At 44.8% G+C, this 15,282-nt stretch overlaps 1 protein-coding gene across 2 annotated transcripts in view; it reads left to right on the top strand.

Moving 5' to 3' along the window:
• Positions 1-15,282, top strand: part of ASTN1 (astrotactin 1) — a 303,108-nt gene that overhangs the window by 107,471 nt on the left and 180,355 nt on the right. For both annotated transcript variants that reach the window (XM_047841601.1, XM_047841602.1), the window contains exon 2: positions 9,507-9,694. In XM_047841601.1, the coding sequence (XP_047697557.1) occupies positions 9,507-9,694 (188 nt within the window). The remainder of the gene's footprint in view (positions 1-9,506; positions 9,695-15,282) is intronic.

Here is a 15,282-nt window from a genome sequence, read left to right as displayed (position 1 = left end):
CTCAATCAAGACAGTTTAGGACAAGCAGTGGGTTTGTCTCCTTTTTATGTCATTACAGGTGATCTTTTGTTATTAACGTTTTCTCTACCCATCCCTTTTATAAGGTGAGAACCACACAGGGGACCTCATTGAAATAGTTCAGGGTGAGAACTATCGCAAATGCTAAACTCTTTGTTAATAATGAAGGACTTAAAGGATGCGAGAGAGGATTCCGAAGGAGCAGAGCTCTCACTTGTCTGAGAAGAAGTCTCCTTGCAATCACCCTGTATCCATCTAGTGCCCTGGCTTTCTAAAACACAGGCCGCCATATTGCTTCCAATGCCACACTGCAGGGAAGTGGCCCCCAAGGACTTACAAAGCTCAAATCAGAATTCCAATCATGAACCTGCAGGCTTCAAAATGACTTATTCTCATTACAATGTATGAAATGATCCGTAAATACATATTTTAACATTACAGAGTTTAAATATTATTACACATCTTACTTGATGTCAGATTTTGTTAAATGCGTGTCGTTATCTCAATTTACAAAGGTCAGTCGGGTGGCAATGGAGAATAGAGCTGGATATATTTAAAAATTTTCTTACCAGTACATCTGCAGCTCAGATAACCCTGCCTTTTTCAAAGAGCTTTGGGCTTTTTTCCCCCCCTTTCAAATGAGACTTTAATGAGTATCATGTGGATAAACTCTTTGCAGAGGTTTGAAAAGATCCAGAGAAACACTGTAGTAGGAACAAGCAAACCATTTTGGATGAAATCATAAGCCATTTGAATGCCTCCTCATCTCTCTGGTTGTGTCAGAACCTTTTGGCTGCGTTTTTCTGCCACAGGAATGTTTTCATCTCCATGGCTAGGTAAATAGAATGTTCGTGTAGTTGCTCGATTGCTATTCATGCCGGCACAGAGTAGCAGAGAGTGACCTATTTCCAGCAGCATCCATAGAAAGCTTTGCTGCTTTCCGTCACGTCTGATTTTAAAATCTGCCTTCTGTTTTTTTGTTTTTGTTTTTGTTTTTTGGTTTTTTTGCGTGTGTTTTTGTTTTTTGCATCTTCTGCCCCGACTTGGCCCCAGAGACACCATACCATGGACTGTCAAGAGTCTTTATTTCTTTCTTTAATCACTCTTGCTTTTTGTGTTGGTTCATTTTAGTCTATCTTAAACCTCTGTTGGAAAAGGAGATGTGGGTGGGTGGCTAGCCTTAAAGGAAGTGAGCTTTTCTGACTTGTAGAATATAGTTCTATAAGGTAGGACTGCCGAGAGAGATCAGGTGAGGTTTTCTTACTGAGACTACCCTTCTCCACATCAGCCTTTTGGAAGCATCTATATGTGGATGCTTTCTTATTGGGGACCACCAACTGGAGTTTCCAGAGGTCACTCTCATGAGTTTCTGTACAGCCAGTCCTTACTCTAGAAGTCGACAGGCTGGAGTGAGCTAGAAGCGTTCCATGCTCTCAAGAGGAAAGGCTGATTTGAAAAACTCCCACAGAGACTTATCCAGTTGGCGTGCAGAAATATACTTAGCCTTCACCTGATTTGGGGTATAACTAGAACCAAGTGTCACGTGTGGCTTTGTGTCATGGAATACCATGGTCACAGCTTGGGAGTCCTTAGAGACCTCCTGGTCCCATGATTTGAAGATGATAAAAAGGAGCTCCAGAGAGATTACTACAGCTTTATTCTTCCAGCTCCCCATCCAGTGCTCTGTTCAACCCGCCATTCCGTTTCTCATCAGTGGATCATTAATGCTTTGAGGCACTCTTGTTTTTTGAGAGCACGTGTCACCAAGGAAAGGAAATAGAAATTCAGTTATCCTTCTCCTTGTCACAAGTGGAAATTTCTATCCCAGATCTGCAAGTCAAGAAGGTTCTAGTTACTTGAAAAAGAGATTTTTGAAATTTTAATCCATTTTGCTGTGGAGGGTTTGCTTGTGTGATTCTGTGTCCATGGCTCAAGCCATGAGATGATAAGAAACAGCCCCATGGCAGATAGTGAATTGAATAGAGGAAGCACATTGAGAGTTCCATTCGCAGTAGGACTTTGAACATCTTTACAAAAGAATTTCCTGGCTATGCTGTCTCCCATTTTGTTGTTCACTGAGCCAGGCCTCCATAGGTGCAGACTTCAGGCAAACCATCGGTGTTTCTGGCATCTGTGCTGGTTGAATTCAGGCCCAGCAGGGCACCTTATCTTATGTGTTTCTCACTCAGGGCTGTGGGATTGTATCACTTCAGAACTCCCTACCAGATGGTCCCTGTAGCGAGAGGTGTAGAGGCCCAGCCAACTCAGCCCGAGGGACATCGTTTCTCTGGCTAGCCTCCTTTTCTTACTTCTCTTGACTTTGTCCTTTCTCTCTGCATCCTTCTCCTTTGTCTGCTCTTCATCTGTCCCTTATCTTTCTTCACAGATGGCCAGGACACTAATGTGCTGCTGTCATTATGTTACGGAACAAGTTGGGGTCTTCAGAGGCTGCCGTTCCAGAGACATTAAAGACTTGGGTCACGTTTGATACCAGGGTAAAGATTTGCAGGATAATTAGCGATCCTCTGCTGTTATTAACCCCTGACTCAAGCAGGTTATTTTCTTACAAAGGTGTTGAAAGTTAATGCCACTGTTAATAGTTTCAGTTGGAGACCATAATGAGACCATGTGGGAACTGGCACCTACCATCAATAATCTTTCAAACTCTGAAATCAGGCAGGTGGGGGTGGGGTGGGAAGAAACATCAAAAAAGAGTGGAAGAAAAGGGGGTAATTATATCACAGGCTTACCTTTGGTTACCTTAGTGATAGTCACTGATGGACAAAACCCATTTGTTATCATTCGTTTTGAACAGTTGGCTTATCCCTGCTGAAGTCCTGAGCTCAGTCTCCATCACATAGGGAAACTCAAAATGGCCACTGTGGTAGCACGGGGTGGAGAGAAGGCTAGATTCCATTTTTAGAGATGACCCTTTCCCCTGCAATTTTTTCATCAAGAACATGAGGCTATTCACAATATCATAGTTAACAGAATTGAAAAACAGCCAGGCAAAACTGATAATGCATAGATTACCCCCTCCAGTCTCCTAACAGCAGGGAGTTTCGTGGTAGTGCATTTTATTTGCCTTCCAATTGATCCAGATCTTTTCTTTTTTTTTTTTTTTAATTTTTTTTTTTCAACGTTTATTTATTTTTGGGACAGAGAGAGACAGAGCATGAACGGGGGAGGGGCAGAGAGAGAGGGAGACACAGAATCGGAAACAGGCTCCAGGCTCTGAGCCATCAGCCCAGAGCCTGACAGCGGGGCTCGAACTCACCGGACCGCGAGATCGTGACCTGGCTGAAGTCGGACGCTTAACCGACTGCGCCACCCAGGCGCCCCAATCCAGATCTTTTCTGACTCTGCGCTGGGGAGCCCCCTCAGAAGCTGTATTAGATTTGGTTAGAGGAAGAGTTTCTAAGATTAACAGCAAGTTTGAAAATCCTGATCTAAACAAGGTCTTCTGGTAGTCAGTAATGGTCATCAGGGGGTGTCGCCCTCAACCTTGAAAGACTGCAGGGTCGGTTCAGCAGGTGCCTCAACTCGAGGCTTAGAATTGACAAGTTCATGCCTCCTCCTGGCTTGACCTCACCACCTGAGCAACCTCATTACTACTTAGCTGGGTTTAGCTGGAAACTCAGCCTTCTCAGGAGTGAAAAAAGGGCCCAGAAAGGCTTAGAGTGCTCTAAGCCACTCTGAGTTATTCAGTGCATTAAAGGGTCTTTGAGAATTTTCTCAGTTCAAATCCACATTTGACTTTAAATTGCCAAATTCTTTGGAAGAAGGCATCATAGATCTGGTGTTCAGTGAAGTTGTCTTTCGGGGGAAATTCTGATGCTGACATGCTATGTTGTCCTAGTGGCTCAGTTCAGGGATGCTCAGCGTGAGGGGACACCTACGGAAGGGGCACGGCACTTGGATGGTAGGAGGAAGTTGTTATGTTTGGAAAAGGAATTTTTGTAGCAAGCTTTGGCTATCCTAAGCTAACCCCACAAAAACACAGTGCTACAAGTTCACAGGGCACATGCTAACATTACAACAGTAACTAACTGAAAAGTGATTTTGGGGGTGCCTGGGTGGTTCAGTCGGTTGAGCGTCCACCTCTTGAGTTCGACCTGGGTCATAGTCTTACCATTCATAGGGTCGAGCTCTGCGTCAGCCTCTGTGCTGAGTGTGGTGGAGACTGCTTGGTATTCTGTCTCTCTCTCTCTCTCTCTCTCTCTCTCTCTCTCTCCTCGCTCCCTCCCTCCCTTCCCCCTACCCCCTCCCCTGCTTGCCCTTTCTCTCTTTCTCTAAAATAAAAAAAAAATATGATAATAAAAGTGATTTTATCTCACTCTCCACTGTGCCTTTCCCCACCCCAGCTCATTCTCTAGCATGACTGCCTCTGCTTACCCATCTTCCTGCTTCTCTATTGCATATGCAGAAGCTCCAGGATTTCTTCCTTAGAAACCGCATATCTGCGTCAGCAGGAATGAGAACCTTTCTCCCCAGCCTGAGGTCCAGTCCAAAAAGGGGCCTGGCTCTTAAAGGCTCTGATGAAATCATCCCAAACCTGTCCACCCTGTGCTCTGAGGGAAAGGGGAGGTGGAATGCAGGGAAGGCCTGAGAGAAGAGTGGACATTTCTTGGCACGTGGAAATTACCATCTTTCTAGGCGGTCATGTGAAGCACCCTGTTCTGGACTTAGAATCGTGGAATGTCAAGTTACAAAACAGTCTTGAAATTCATGTGTACAGCTCCTTCTTACATAGATAAGGAAACTCAAAGCTAGGCAGTACATTCAAGTCTACTCTAGACCCAGATCTCTTGAGTTCCAGCTCAGTATTTTGGTCACTGCAGAATACGGGATCAGAGTTACCATGAGATCGGGGTAGAGTCTAGTCTGTCTGCCGCTCTCTTTCTGGGTCTTCTTGATCTTTCTAAATCCTGGCCTTATTCCCTTCTCTGCTTAATGAGACCGGGGGTGACTTTCCATTAGCTCGGAACTGCTTAAACTGGCATTCACACCTTTCACACCTGACATCAGTCTGCATTCCTTCCCTCGTCCTCCATGACTCCTCTGAACTAACGCTACCCTTCTGCAAACAGGCATCAGGCCGCCGTTTCTTAGTACACATTCTCTTCATATGGAGTTGCCTCCAGCGTCTCTTCCCATTATATCCCATGTCCAGCCAGATCCCACCCTCCCCCAACTCAGCATGGCTGTTACCGCTTAGAGTACTTAGTCTTGGCCATGTCTTCAGTTTCTTCCTAGACCAAAGCCTCTTTCAGGGTAGGGATCATATAGCAGTTTGCTGAATGTGGCCAATGGAATGTGCTCCAAAAATCTTCATTGTATACAGGAACAAATGGCATCCTGGTTTCTGTGTATTCTAGGCAGTTCCAGAATTTTGGGAGGTGCTGGGAGACGTGAGGCTCGTATAGGGGAAAAATGGACACGTTAAGAGTAAGGGCACCCTTCCCTTTCTGGAGATCTCCATCCCACAGTGTGCTGTTGGCAATGGTGCCCAGCCCACCCGTGGTATCTTGAAATGGCTGTGGAGGCTTCTGTAGGCACTTGTTTTATTCAGTCCACTATGGAGGACTGGGCTGTGCGGAGCACGCACAGAGCAGAGGCTCAGTGTGAGCCTTATCCACCGCCCTCAGGAGGCTTTGGACCAGAGTAACTGCCGCCTCCCGTATGTACCTCTTGGGAGTTTCAGGGAAGGCTTGAATTGCTAAAGCAATCTCTGAGCATTTCTTCTTCTGGAGACCCTCCGCTAACATCCAGGCCAACGTGATTACATTGATGTTCCAAGCTCTGATCTCAGCTCCATTGGTGACGAAATTCACAAGACGTTTACTGTGCCCTGTGGTTTTTCATCGGCTGACCTAGGGCAGATTCAGCATAAGTAAATAAGTGCCTGGTTTAGCATTTTGGCCCTCCCATGGCAGATCCTGCCAGGACAGGGAAAAAGGCCAAAGAAGAAGCTATCATTCTGTAATTATCTCGAATCTTAAAAACGACAGGCACCCTCATGGGCATGGTGCTCCCCTTGCTTTACCTTTTTTTTTTTTTTTTTTTTTTTTTGCCCTCTACCATGAGTCTGGTCTGGGCAGGATCAGGATATCACTGTCTGTGGAGATGGGCATGAATATCTCACAAAGAGGTTCAGAGGGCTGGCCTGGAAGCCAGGGTCAGAGATTCTGTGCTCTCAGCTCACCTCCCTGTGGGAGCACTTTGTCAATAACCTGTTCGTTCCCTGGTACCACCACTCCTGGGACCCTGGAGCAGAACGCCTTCCTCCTCAGAAATTGTCTTGGACCACCAATACATATAGGTTTCTTTTTGGGCTGATGAAGATGTTCTGGAATTACAGTGGTGATGGTCTCACAACTTTGTGAATGTATGAACCACCATGGAATTGTATACTTTGAAAGGACAGATTTTATGGGATGGGAATTCTGTCTCAATTTTCAAAGAAGTCATGGAATACTTGGGGAGCCTGGGTGGCTCAGCCAGTTAAGCATCTGACTTCGGCTCGGGTCATGATCTCATGGCTCGTGAGTTTGAGCCCCGAGTCAGGCTCTGTGCTGACAGCTTGGAGCCTGGAACCTGCTTCAGGTTCTGTGTCTCCTCTCTCTCTCTCTTTCTCTGCCCCTCCTCTGCTCACGCTCTGTCTCCCTGTCTCTCAAAAATAAATCAACATTAAAAAATGTTTCTTAATAAAATGTTATTGATAAAATGTTTTTAATTTTTTTAAATAAAGAAGTCATGGAATACTAAGACCTCGCACAACAAATAAAAATACTGCCGCTCAGAACCTGCTAGAAGACCCCACGCACTCCATACTCAAATGCTCGCTCTCTCTCTCTCTCTCTCTCTCTCTCTCTCTCTCCGTGCTTCTGCAAAAGTCATGTTGTCTGGTGTGTGTTGGCAATGGAGGGGATCTGATAGGACTACTTCTGTTTTAGCTCCTGTTCTGTGTCAGGCTGGCATGACCTTGATCTGGGTGTTTACTTGTCCTTGCTTCCACAGTAAAAATGGAGGTAATGAGCCTGGCCTAGTTGATGAGAGTCTCCTGGGAAAGAAAAATCCATTTTAAGCGCTTTGGAGGTATGAGGTGCTAGATTCCTTCTAAAGAGTTACAGGAAGGCCTGAAGTGGCACCCAACATGTATGGAATTAATCCCAGGCTGGCTTAGAGCCGGTGTGGGTAGGAGGCTGAAAGCGTGTTGCTCTGAGTGATTGAATTATGGTGTTGGGTGTTCTATTATAAGCTGTTAGTGCTTGTGAGTTTTGTCCATGCTGCAGAGACTGGTCTCTTCCTGCAGCGGCAGGGAAGGCACTTGGGGGAGGGATGTGCTTCCCAGGAGGAATCTTCCTGGGGCTTGACCCATGGTTGGGAAGTAGCTTGTGATTGGGGCACTTGTAGTGACATGTCGTGTGGCTGCTGCTGGGAGGCATGCCCAAGGGTTTCTCTTCACCTGGAAGTCTGGAAGGCCACTTAGAGGAAAAGTGAACTCAGGAGTCCTGTGTCACTCACTGCCTCACTTAACAAATGGGGCTGTGCCTGCGGAAAACCAAGACCCGGATGCAGGGGATCTTCCATTCTTACACCCTGTGCAGCTTCTTGGCTGCTTGAGCTGGTCACTTCCACAGCACGGACAGCTCGCCATCCCGGTGGGATGTTTGGGCACCAGGCGAGTGGGCGAGGGGCTGAGGAGGAAGGGGGGCTCTGATCGTCCTGTCTTTGCTGTCCCCTCATCGCCCGTCGCACACCCATTTACTCTTCTCCCCGGTCTGGAGGGTATTAGGAGGAGGTAGGGAATACTATCTGTGTCTTTTAGGCTAATGACCTGTGGCTCCTGTGAATTCTTTTCACCAACCTACCCTGAGAGGACCAGCCAGTATTCTTTTTCCTCGTCCTCCTTCTAATTCTCCTATCAGTGTCTGCATGTCCCCTTTCCACATCTCTACCTGTTAAAAGGATAGCCACCACCCTTTAGGACCCAAGGCCACTACCGTCTTCTTCCAGATTTCCTCCCCTTCTTCCACCCTCAACCCAGGCAAGCCTACTCTTAAATTGTACGTTTTCACATGGTGTCATTATATACATGGTGCAACACCTCCCACATTCACCCAAGGGTGGATTGCTTTGGAGAACTTGTTGAGGGCCTCATTTAGATTAGTATCACAGTGCCTAGAACAGTGCCTGGTGCACAGTGCATGCCCAATGTATATGTTAAGTCAATTAATGAATAAATACGTAAGTAAATAAATAAAGCAGAACATCATTTGTGCCCTCCTACAAATAGTGAAAGATATTTATAAACTCCATAAATATTCAAAATTGCTTCCCTCTTTATGGTGCGGTACTTGATGAGAATACTATTCTAAATGTGTCTTATTAAATCTTTTTTATGTCCGTGGAATTATTATTTTTTTTGGTCAAAGGTGATAAATTTTGGGAGAAGAAGCCATGCCTTTTAAAAAATGAACTTTTATAAAGCAATGCATTGCCAAAGTGTGCTCAGCGGAATGTTAGTTCCCTAGGGTGGTAATAGTTGTTAAGGAAGAAATGATTTTGAGGCCAAATGAAGTTTAGGAAAGGCTGGGCTAATCAGGTCTCTCTGTTGTGAATTATCTCATAGCTTCGATGTGATCTTGCTTAGGAATATTAGCAGGAGAGACCCATAGTAGCATACTTCTGTACCAGTAGCTTAGCACCTGCAGTGTGAAATGCATAGTAGGTTTTTGGTATTTTGTTGTTAATTGTTGATGATAGTCCGGTGCCTCCATCTCGAGCCTTGAGAGCAGGTGAGTGCTTGTGTCTGTGCTAAGGGCCCAGGTTTTCACCACCCCCTCTGTGTGTACCAGCTCTGCTCTGCAAAAATGAAGAGAAAAATTAAAGGGAATTAAAACATCCCTGCCACGGCGAGTATTACACATCTCCAGTGGGCTATGCAGCAAATGACTGTGGTTTTAGAAATATTCTGTCAGCCCCAGTTGCTCTGCAGTAACCTCCCAGGACTGTTCCAGACGTGCCAGTTCTCTGCACAGTAATTACCAGCTCTTTCCTTGGTAGATTCACTGGTGTCTAGGAGTAATTGCTAGGGAACTCACATTTTCAAATTTACAAGAGGCAAACAACCTTCTATTTACCTCCGGGGTTATCAGGGTATTCAAGCAGTGCTGGGTAAAGGATGCTATTGATCATAGAAATATGGGGAAGAGCTCGAATTTTCACCTTGGTGTTTTTCTCAATGGGTGAGAGTCTGGCTCGCTCGATTATGGAGCAAAGATCTAGGGGGTGGATAAGTCTCTTCTTCTCGGGGCCTCTTCCCTTCCTGGAGATTTGAAACCTGACCTAACCATAGCTGGAACCCTTTGTCGTCTTTAGCTGACACCGGCTGATTGGTACCATTGCCTAGGAAGAAGATGAATAAGAAGATCCAGATTGGGCCAGTCCGAATTCTGACCTGTGCTTTGGTGTTTGTCCTCTAGAGATCTCAGGAAACACAGAGGACATCCCTCTGGTGCGCTGGAGGCAGCAGTGGCTGGAGAATGGCACTCTGCTCTTTCACATTCATCACCAAGATGGTGCTCCCAGCCTCCCTGGACAAGACCCAACTGAAGAACCCCAGCATGAGTCAGCAGAAGAGGAATTGAGGATCCTGCACATCTCAGTCATGGTAGGAGCAGCGTGGCTTTAACCCCTCAGGCCGTAGCTTATGTTATCTTGACTTTAAGAGCCTTGGCGCCGTGAACGTAGCTCTACGAAACCCACTCCACAACGATCATTGATCACGTTAATAAGTAAATTTCCCATTTGTGGGAAGTGTCTCCACCTGGGGTGAAATATAAGTGGTAGTTATTTCTATACCACCGTTACCCACCTGTTCTCTTTGGGAACATGCCTAGACATGGAGTAACTTTTACAAACAAGAGAATATCAGATGGTGGCAGTGGATTGTCTTATAAAGGCGTTCTTCAACTAGTAGATCAGAATATCTTGTAATAGTTGCTCCATAAATGCTGAATGACTGAATTGCCAAGCTGCTTGCTGCTACCAAGCCCTCTCTCTCCTCTTCCAGCCAGGAGAAAGTCAACATTTGGCTTTCTGTCCTCTTACAACAAAGGGCATATCAATACATACTTGCCCCTCCCTGTAGCCTAGCTCAGAACTGTCACCATCAGCCTCCCTTCTCCTCTTCAGAAATTTGAGGCCTCAAAAAAATGAGAAGATTCTTCCTAAAATTCTAGGAACTTGTGTCCTAGAATCTCACTCAAAAGTAGGTGGTACAGTGACAGGCAGGGGTTTTGTCTGGTGGTGTTTTGTGCACTGTTGTGTTCTTAGCACTCAGAACAATGCATTCACATAGTTAATGCTTAATAAATATTTGTGGAAGAAATGAATGAATTTCCCAGTGGACATAGACAATGTCTGCTTCCCTTGGCATCTTACATATTAGTATTGTATTGGTAAAACCAACATATCGTCTGCTTCTAGGGAAGCCTGAGAGCAGGTTGAGGCCAGACTGATTATTCATGAGCCATATATACAGAAGGCATGGGCTCTTTCATGTTTACGAAACTACAGAAAACCAATCTAGGTCTTGATCTAAACTTTATCTGTTACTCTGATACCAACACTACGTGCTGTTTGGTTTTGTTTATCAAATTGGGAGAAATTGAGCACATTTCAGATACATAAAAATTCCCATTATCCAAATATTTGACATTGAAACTCTTTCCATAAAATCTCTGATGAAATCTCAGAATGTAAGTCTTCCGCTGATCTCTGCACGAATAGCTAGCTTGATAGATTACCTGCATATACACAAGCTACTTTATTTAAACTATATGGTCAAGAAAAGAGTCCTTAAGAGCAAATGGTAAACCTCAATGTTTAGATGTGCTGGAAGGCAGGCAGGTAAATGAGATTGCCATGCCTCACATTTACAAATTTATTGAGGTTTCTAATATGGCAGTTATGGTACTTGTACGTCCTTAATTAAAGACTAGCATTTCCTCTCTCAGGGAAGATTGTCTTCTGTCATGTAGCTTGTAGTTCCCAGAGAGTGGTAAGATCGGGCAGATCAGCCGAATCAACCCTGGCATTGACTGGAGTGACAGATGTAGAGGCCACGTTGCCTTCACATTTATGATACGGTCTGACTGAAAAGAAGGGCACAATGGTGGATTTCCCCCAGCCATTCACATCTTCCCATCAATGTGAAAAGCAGTCGTCATTGTTCTGGATGGTTTTTGTTTTGTTTTGTTTCTTTTGGTCTGAGACCATTTCAAAGAACCAGTCATCACGCCAAGGAAATGTTTAGGGTGAAAGGAAGTGTATGGAGATTCTTAAGGACTAATACTGGGTGTGATTGTATCTGAAAGGCCCTGAATATAGATGGTCAAGACAGGCAACGTATCAGAAGGTGTGTTTGGTGTGGGGCTTGAGGGAGTAGTGGGAGGATCCATGGAAAGACGGTCTACTGCTGGTCCTCGTTGCTGCATCACGAACCTTAGTGTAGCAAGGATCCTGTCTTCAAGTATCCTGTCCTTTCCATCTTCAGAACGATGTGCTCCAATAAGTTCTCTAGAGAAGTATATACATGGGTACTGTGTGTGTGTGCATGCATGTGTATGTGCACACATAGATGCGTGTTTGTGGGGGTGGGTGACCGTGGAGACGGAAACGTGCAGGTCAAGGATGCCAAAGGATTTGAGGAAATAGTTTGTGCCCTTAAAATATAACAGTCCCTATGAGAAGCCCTCCGTTACTAATGCTTTGTTTTTTGAGGCCTCCCCCCACCGAGCGGGGATTAATGGACCGTGGGCGCTGAGATGGAAAGAGAACAAAAGTCAGCCTTCAACCTGTGTCTGAAATTTTTCCTTCATATGCTACTGGTCACCCATAGACCGATGATGACATTCTGTCTTCCAAATAAAATGGAAGAGATTCTTCCTTCAGCCTTACTTTAGTTTATTCTACGTTACTCTTCACTATGTTATTATTCATTAACCTTGCTGGAGGGGGCAAAGGTTAAAAGAGCATGGGCAGGGGGTGAGGGCAGGCAAGTCTTGTGTTTGACCTCTTGCATGTAGATAGGCCCCTGTCTCCATGAAAAATTCAGGAAAGCCTTTGACCTGTGCAAGCAAACAGGGACCCCAAGGTGAGGTGAAGATGTAAGGACTCCCTCCCATCCTTGGCAAAGACGCGGTGGTCAGGGGAGTCTCTCCGAGTCCAGCTTGCTATCTTACCTTGCCCTGCTCCCATTCCATGACATACGCTCTCGCGCACTGCCTCTCCTGTCCTTAACATTCCATTCTAGACACAGTTTCAAAGTCTAAAGTTGTGTATCTGCCCTCAGCTTAGAAATCAAGCCTGAGGGTATCCTGTTTGAAGATACCGTTCCTAGAATCTCTGATGGCTTCTTCTTAAGAGACTCGGGGACTGGTAGACTTCATCTGATATGCTTTATACCACATCCTTCGGAGGTGAAGTAGGCAGCCATTTGAGGCATCTGGAAAGAGAGCATTATAAATGTCAGAAGATTTTGCAGGCCTTTGACTAGTAACACTGTTGGACAGCAAAATGCACTTACATGAAATTTTATTACCCAAGCCCTGTTGGTTATGAAATAACAATAGCAGAGCTATTTTTCATTAACTGTAACGATCAATACCGATGTGGTTTTCAGTTCGGATCCAAATAGCGTAATTTGAAAAAGAGAAAAGTTAAGGTGATTATCAAAATATGAATACACCCAACCTTTTCTCTCTTGTTAAGAAAATGTATATTTAAAAGCTTAACTGGTAATTCTAAATATTTCCAATATGTGCAGAGGGAATTAATGGTTCTGTGAAAACCTTCAAGTTTACATTTCTCTGATTTTGTGTTTACCCTTTTCCCATCCATATTGCCTCAATGCAGGGACCACTGTTTATTTTTATATTTTGCATTTACTGTGTTTAGTTTTAAGCACAAAGTATAATTAATGAGAGACTGAAAGGCCAAGGAATACCTTTTTTGTATCCTTATGACACTCTGTGAATGAGAATTGGTGAGTCCTTGTTTCCACTGCGCCCAGTGTAAATATACCATCGGCAAAATGGTGGGCTTGAGGGAAACCAGTACCTCAGCTGGGGACTTGGCAATTGAAAACTTTGAAAACCCTTTTGCTTTACTTACTGTTCAATCACATCCTAAAATTTTTGAATTATTTTTTCCAAAGAGGTACTCTTTCCCTCCTGACATCGTAGATTACCGCGTTGAGGGTCAAACAATGTATTGTAACCTCCAGCATGATTCAAACTGGGCGGAAGAGATTTATTGTGAATCTTGCAAGGTAATTGACATTTAAAACTACTGAAGCACACAGGGATACTCTTGATACTCTTTTGCAAACTCTTGAACAAGTGAAAGCCAAATCATCGAATGGAAATCAGTTGTGTGAATTTAAATCCATAAATCAGAGAATTGTTCAGTTATAAGCACATCCTTTACTCCACAGCATAGAAGGTCAGGTTTTATTATGACTTTGTTTTTTTTTAATGTTTACTTATATTGAAGAGAGAGAGAGAGAGAGAGAGAGAGAGAGCGCGCGCGCTGCGAGTGGGGGAGGGGCAGAGAGCGAGGGAGACGCAGACTCCAAAACAGCTCCAGGCTCCGAGCGGTCAGCATAGAGCCCGACTTGGGGCTCAAACCCACAAACCATGAGATCACCACCTGAGCTGAAGTCAGGGGCTCAACCAGCTGAGCCACCCAGGTGCCCCTAACATGACTTGACTTTAGATATTAAGACTCTGTGGGTTTAAATTTCCATGTTGTACTTTTGCTAATTTGCCATATGATCTACATTTTTCTTCTTACGGTATGCAAAAGAATTGAATGGTGCATAATAGCACTTTAATGTATTATCTATATATTTCATCTTTGTAATTAAAGATGGCAGTGGTAATAGACTTCCTATATGCATATAGGTTGGTTAAATACAGTGTTCACAGCAAGTAACCTTTCAAAAATCCTTCAGTTTGGTATATATATTTTGCAGTCATAACTCCTGCTGGTAGGTAAGCTTTCCTAGTTCAGCCCTCGTAGGCACAATTCACCGTTGTGTGGAAAAAAATAATGTTTGAGCGTTTGTCTATCTCCCTGGGGATTTGGGGACTGGAGCCCATCAGTGAAGCCTGGGTCTGCTCAAGACCACTAGTCCCACCTGTGTGGGGCCCATTGGCCAGTGTCCGCAGGTCTGTGTGGCCCTCAACTGCTGGCTCCTCAGGTGTCTCCAAGCACCTTGTCTCTGGGAGCTCCAGGTGAGCCCTAGACACGTGGTTTTCTTTTGGGAGAAACAGCATAAAGAACCAGGTTCAGGGACAAAGGAGGCCACAGGTGTTACTGTGGAGTCCCAGCATCTAGGAAATAGAATGGACACTTTAGAGAAGTTGTATCCTGGGGAAGTAATGGCTGCGCCGAGTTAGTACAAAGCCTACAGAACATACCTATGGGAGCTTCCAGGACTGTGTTTCCACGACCGTCGCCAACTTTGTGTCAGAGGACCCATCCTTGCTCTCACTTGCTCTTCCTTGTGCATCCTCGCTCAAGTTCAGTTCAGCTGCCTACACATCGTGTGTTACTTTGCTTGAAGCTGTCTTCACTGCACTTGTAAAGCTCAGCCACGTCTAAGGGCAGGGAAGAGCATTTCTAAGTGTGGTCATTGCTATGTGCCATCAAGGCCATCGGTTTATTATTAAGTGTCTGTGGGCATAGGAGAGCTAGATGCTTTTTCTGTCAGTCCCTTTTGCCTTCAGCTAATCGGTTACAAAAATTCATTAGCAAATTCGTTAATCAGGGTCACTTTGACATCTTCATTGTCAATGTATATTGTTTGCTTAGTTCAACTGAGGATGCCCTATCCTTCTTTTTGATCTTTAGAAAGAAATGGAAGGGCACCTGGGTGGGTCAGTCAGTAGAGCGTCCGACTTCAGCTCAGGCCATGATCACACAGTTTGTGGGTTCAAGCCCTGTGTTGACAACTCAGAGCCTGGAGCCTGCTTCAGATTCTGTGTCTCCCTCTCTCTCTGCCCCTCCCCCACTCATGTGCGTGGACGCGCTCGCTCTCTCTCAAAAATAAATATTAAAAAAAATTTTTTAGAAAGAAATGGAGGAGTTTAGACATGTCTTGTGTTACCACAAAAGATAGAACTAGAGTGATAACAGATTCAGTCCAAAGAACTTTTCTAGCAATTCAAGCCATCCATTATGGGGCAGGAC

The sequence above is a fragment of the Prionailurus viverrinus genome, chromosome F1, assembly GCF_022837055.1.
Source record: "Prionailurus viverrinus isolate Anna chromosome F1, UM_Priviv_1.0, whole genome shotgun sequence".
Lineage (NCBI taxonomy): Eukaryota > Metazoa > Chordata > Mammalia > Carnivora > Felidae > Prionailurus > Prionailurus viverrinus.
Note: the sequence above shows the minus strand (reverse complement) of the source record. Positions and strands in the feature narration are given on the sequence as shown.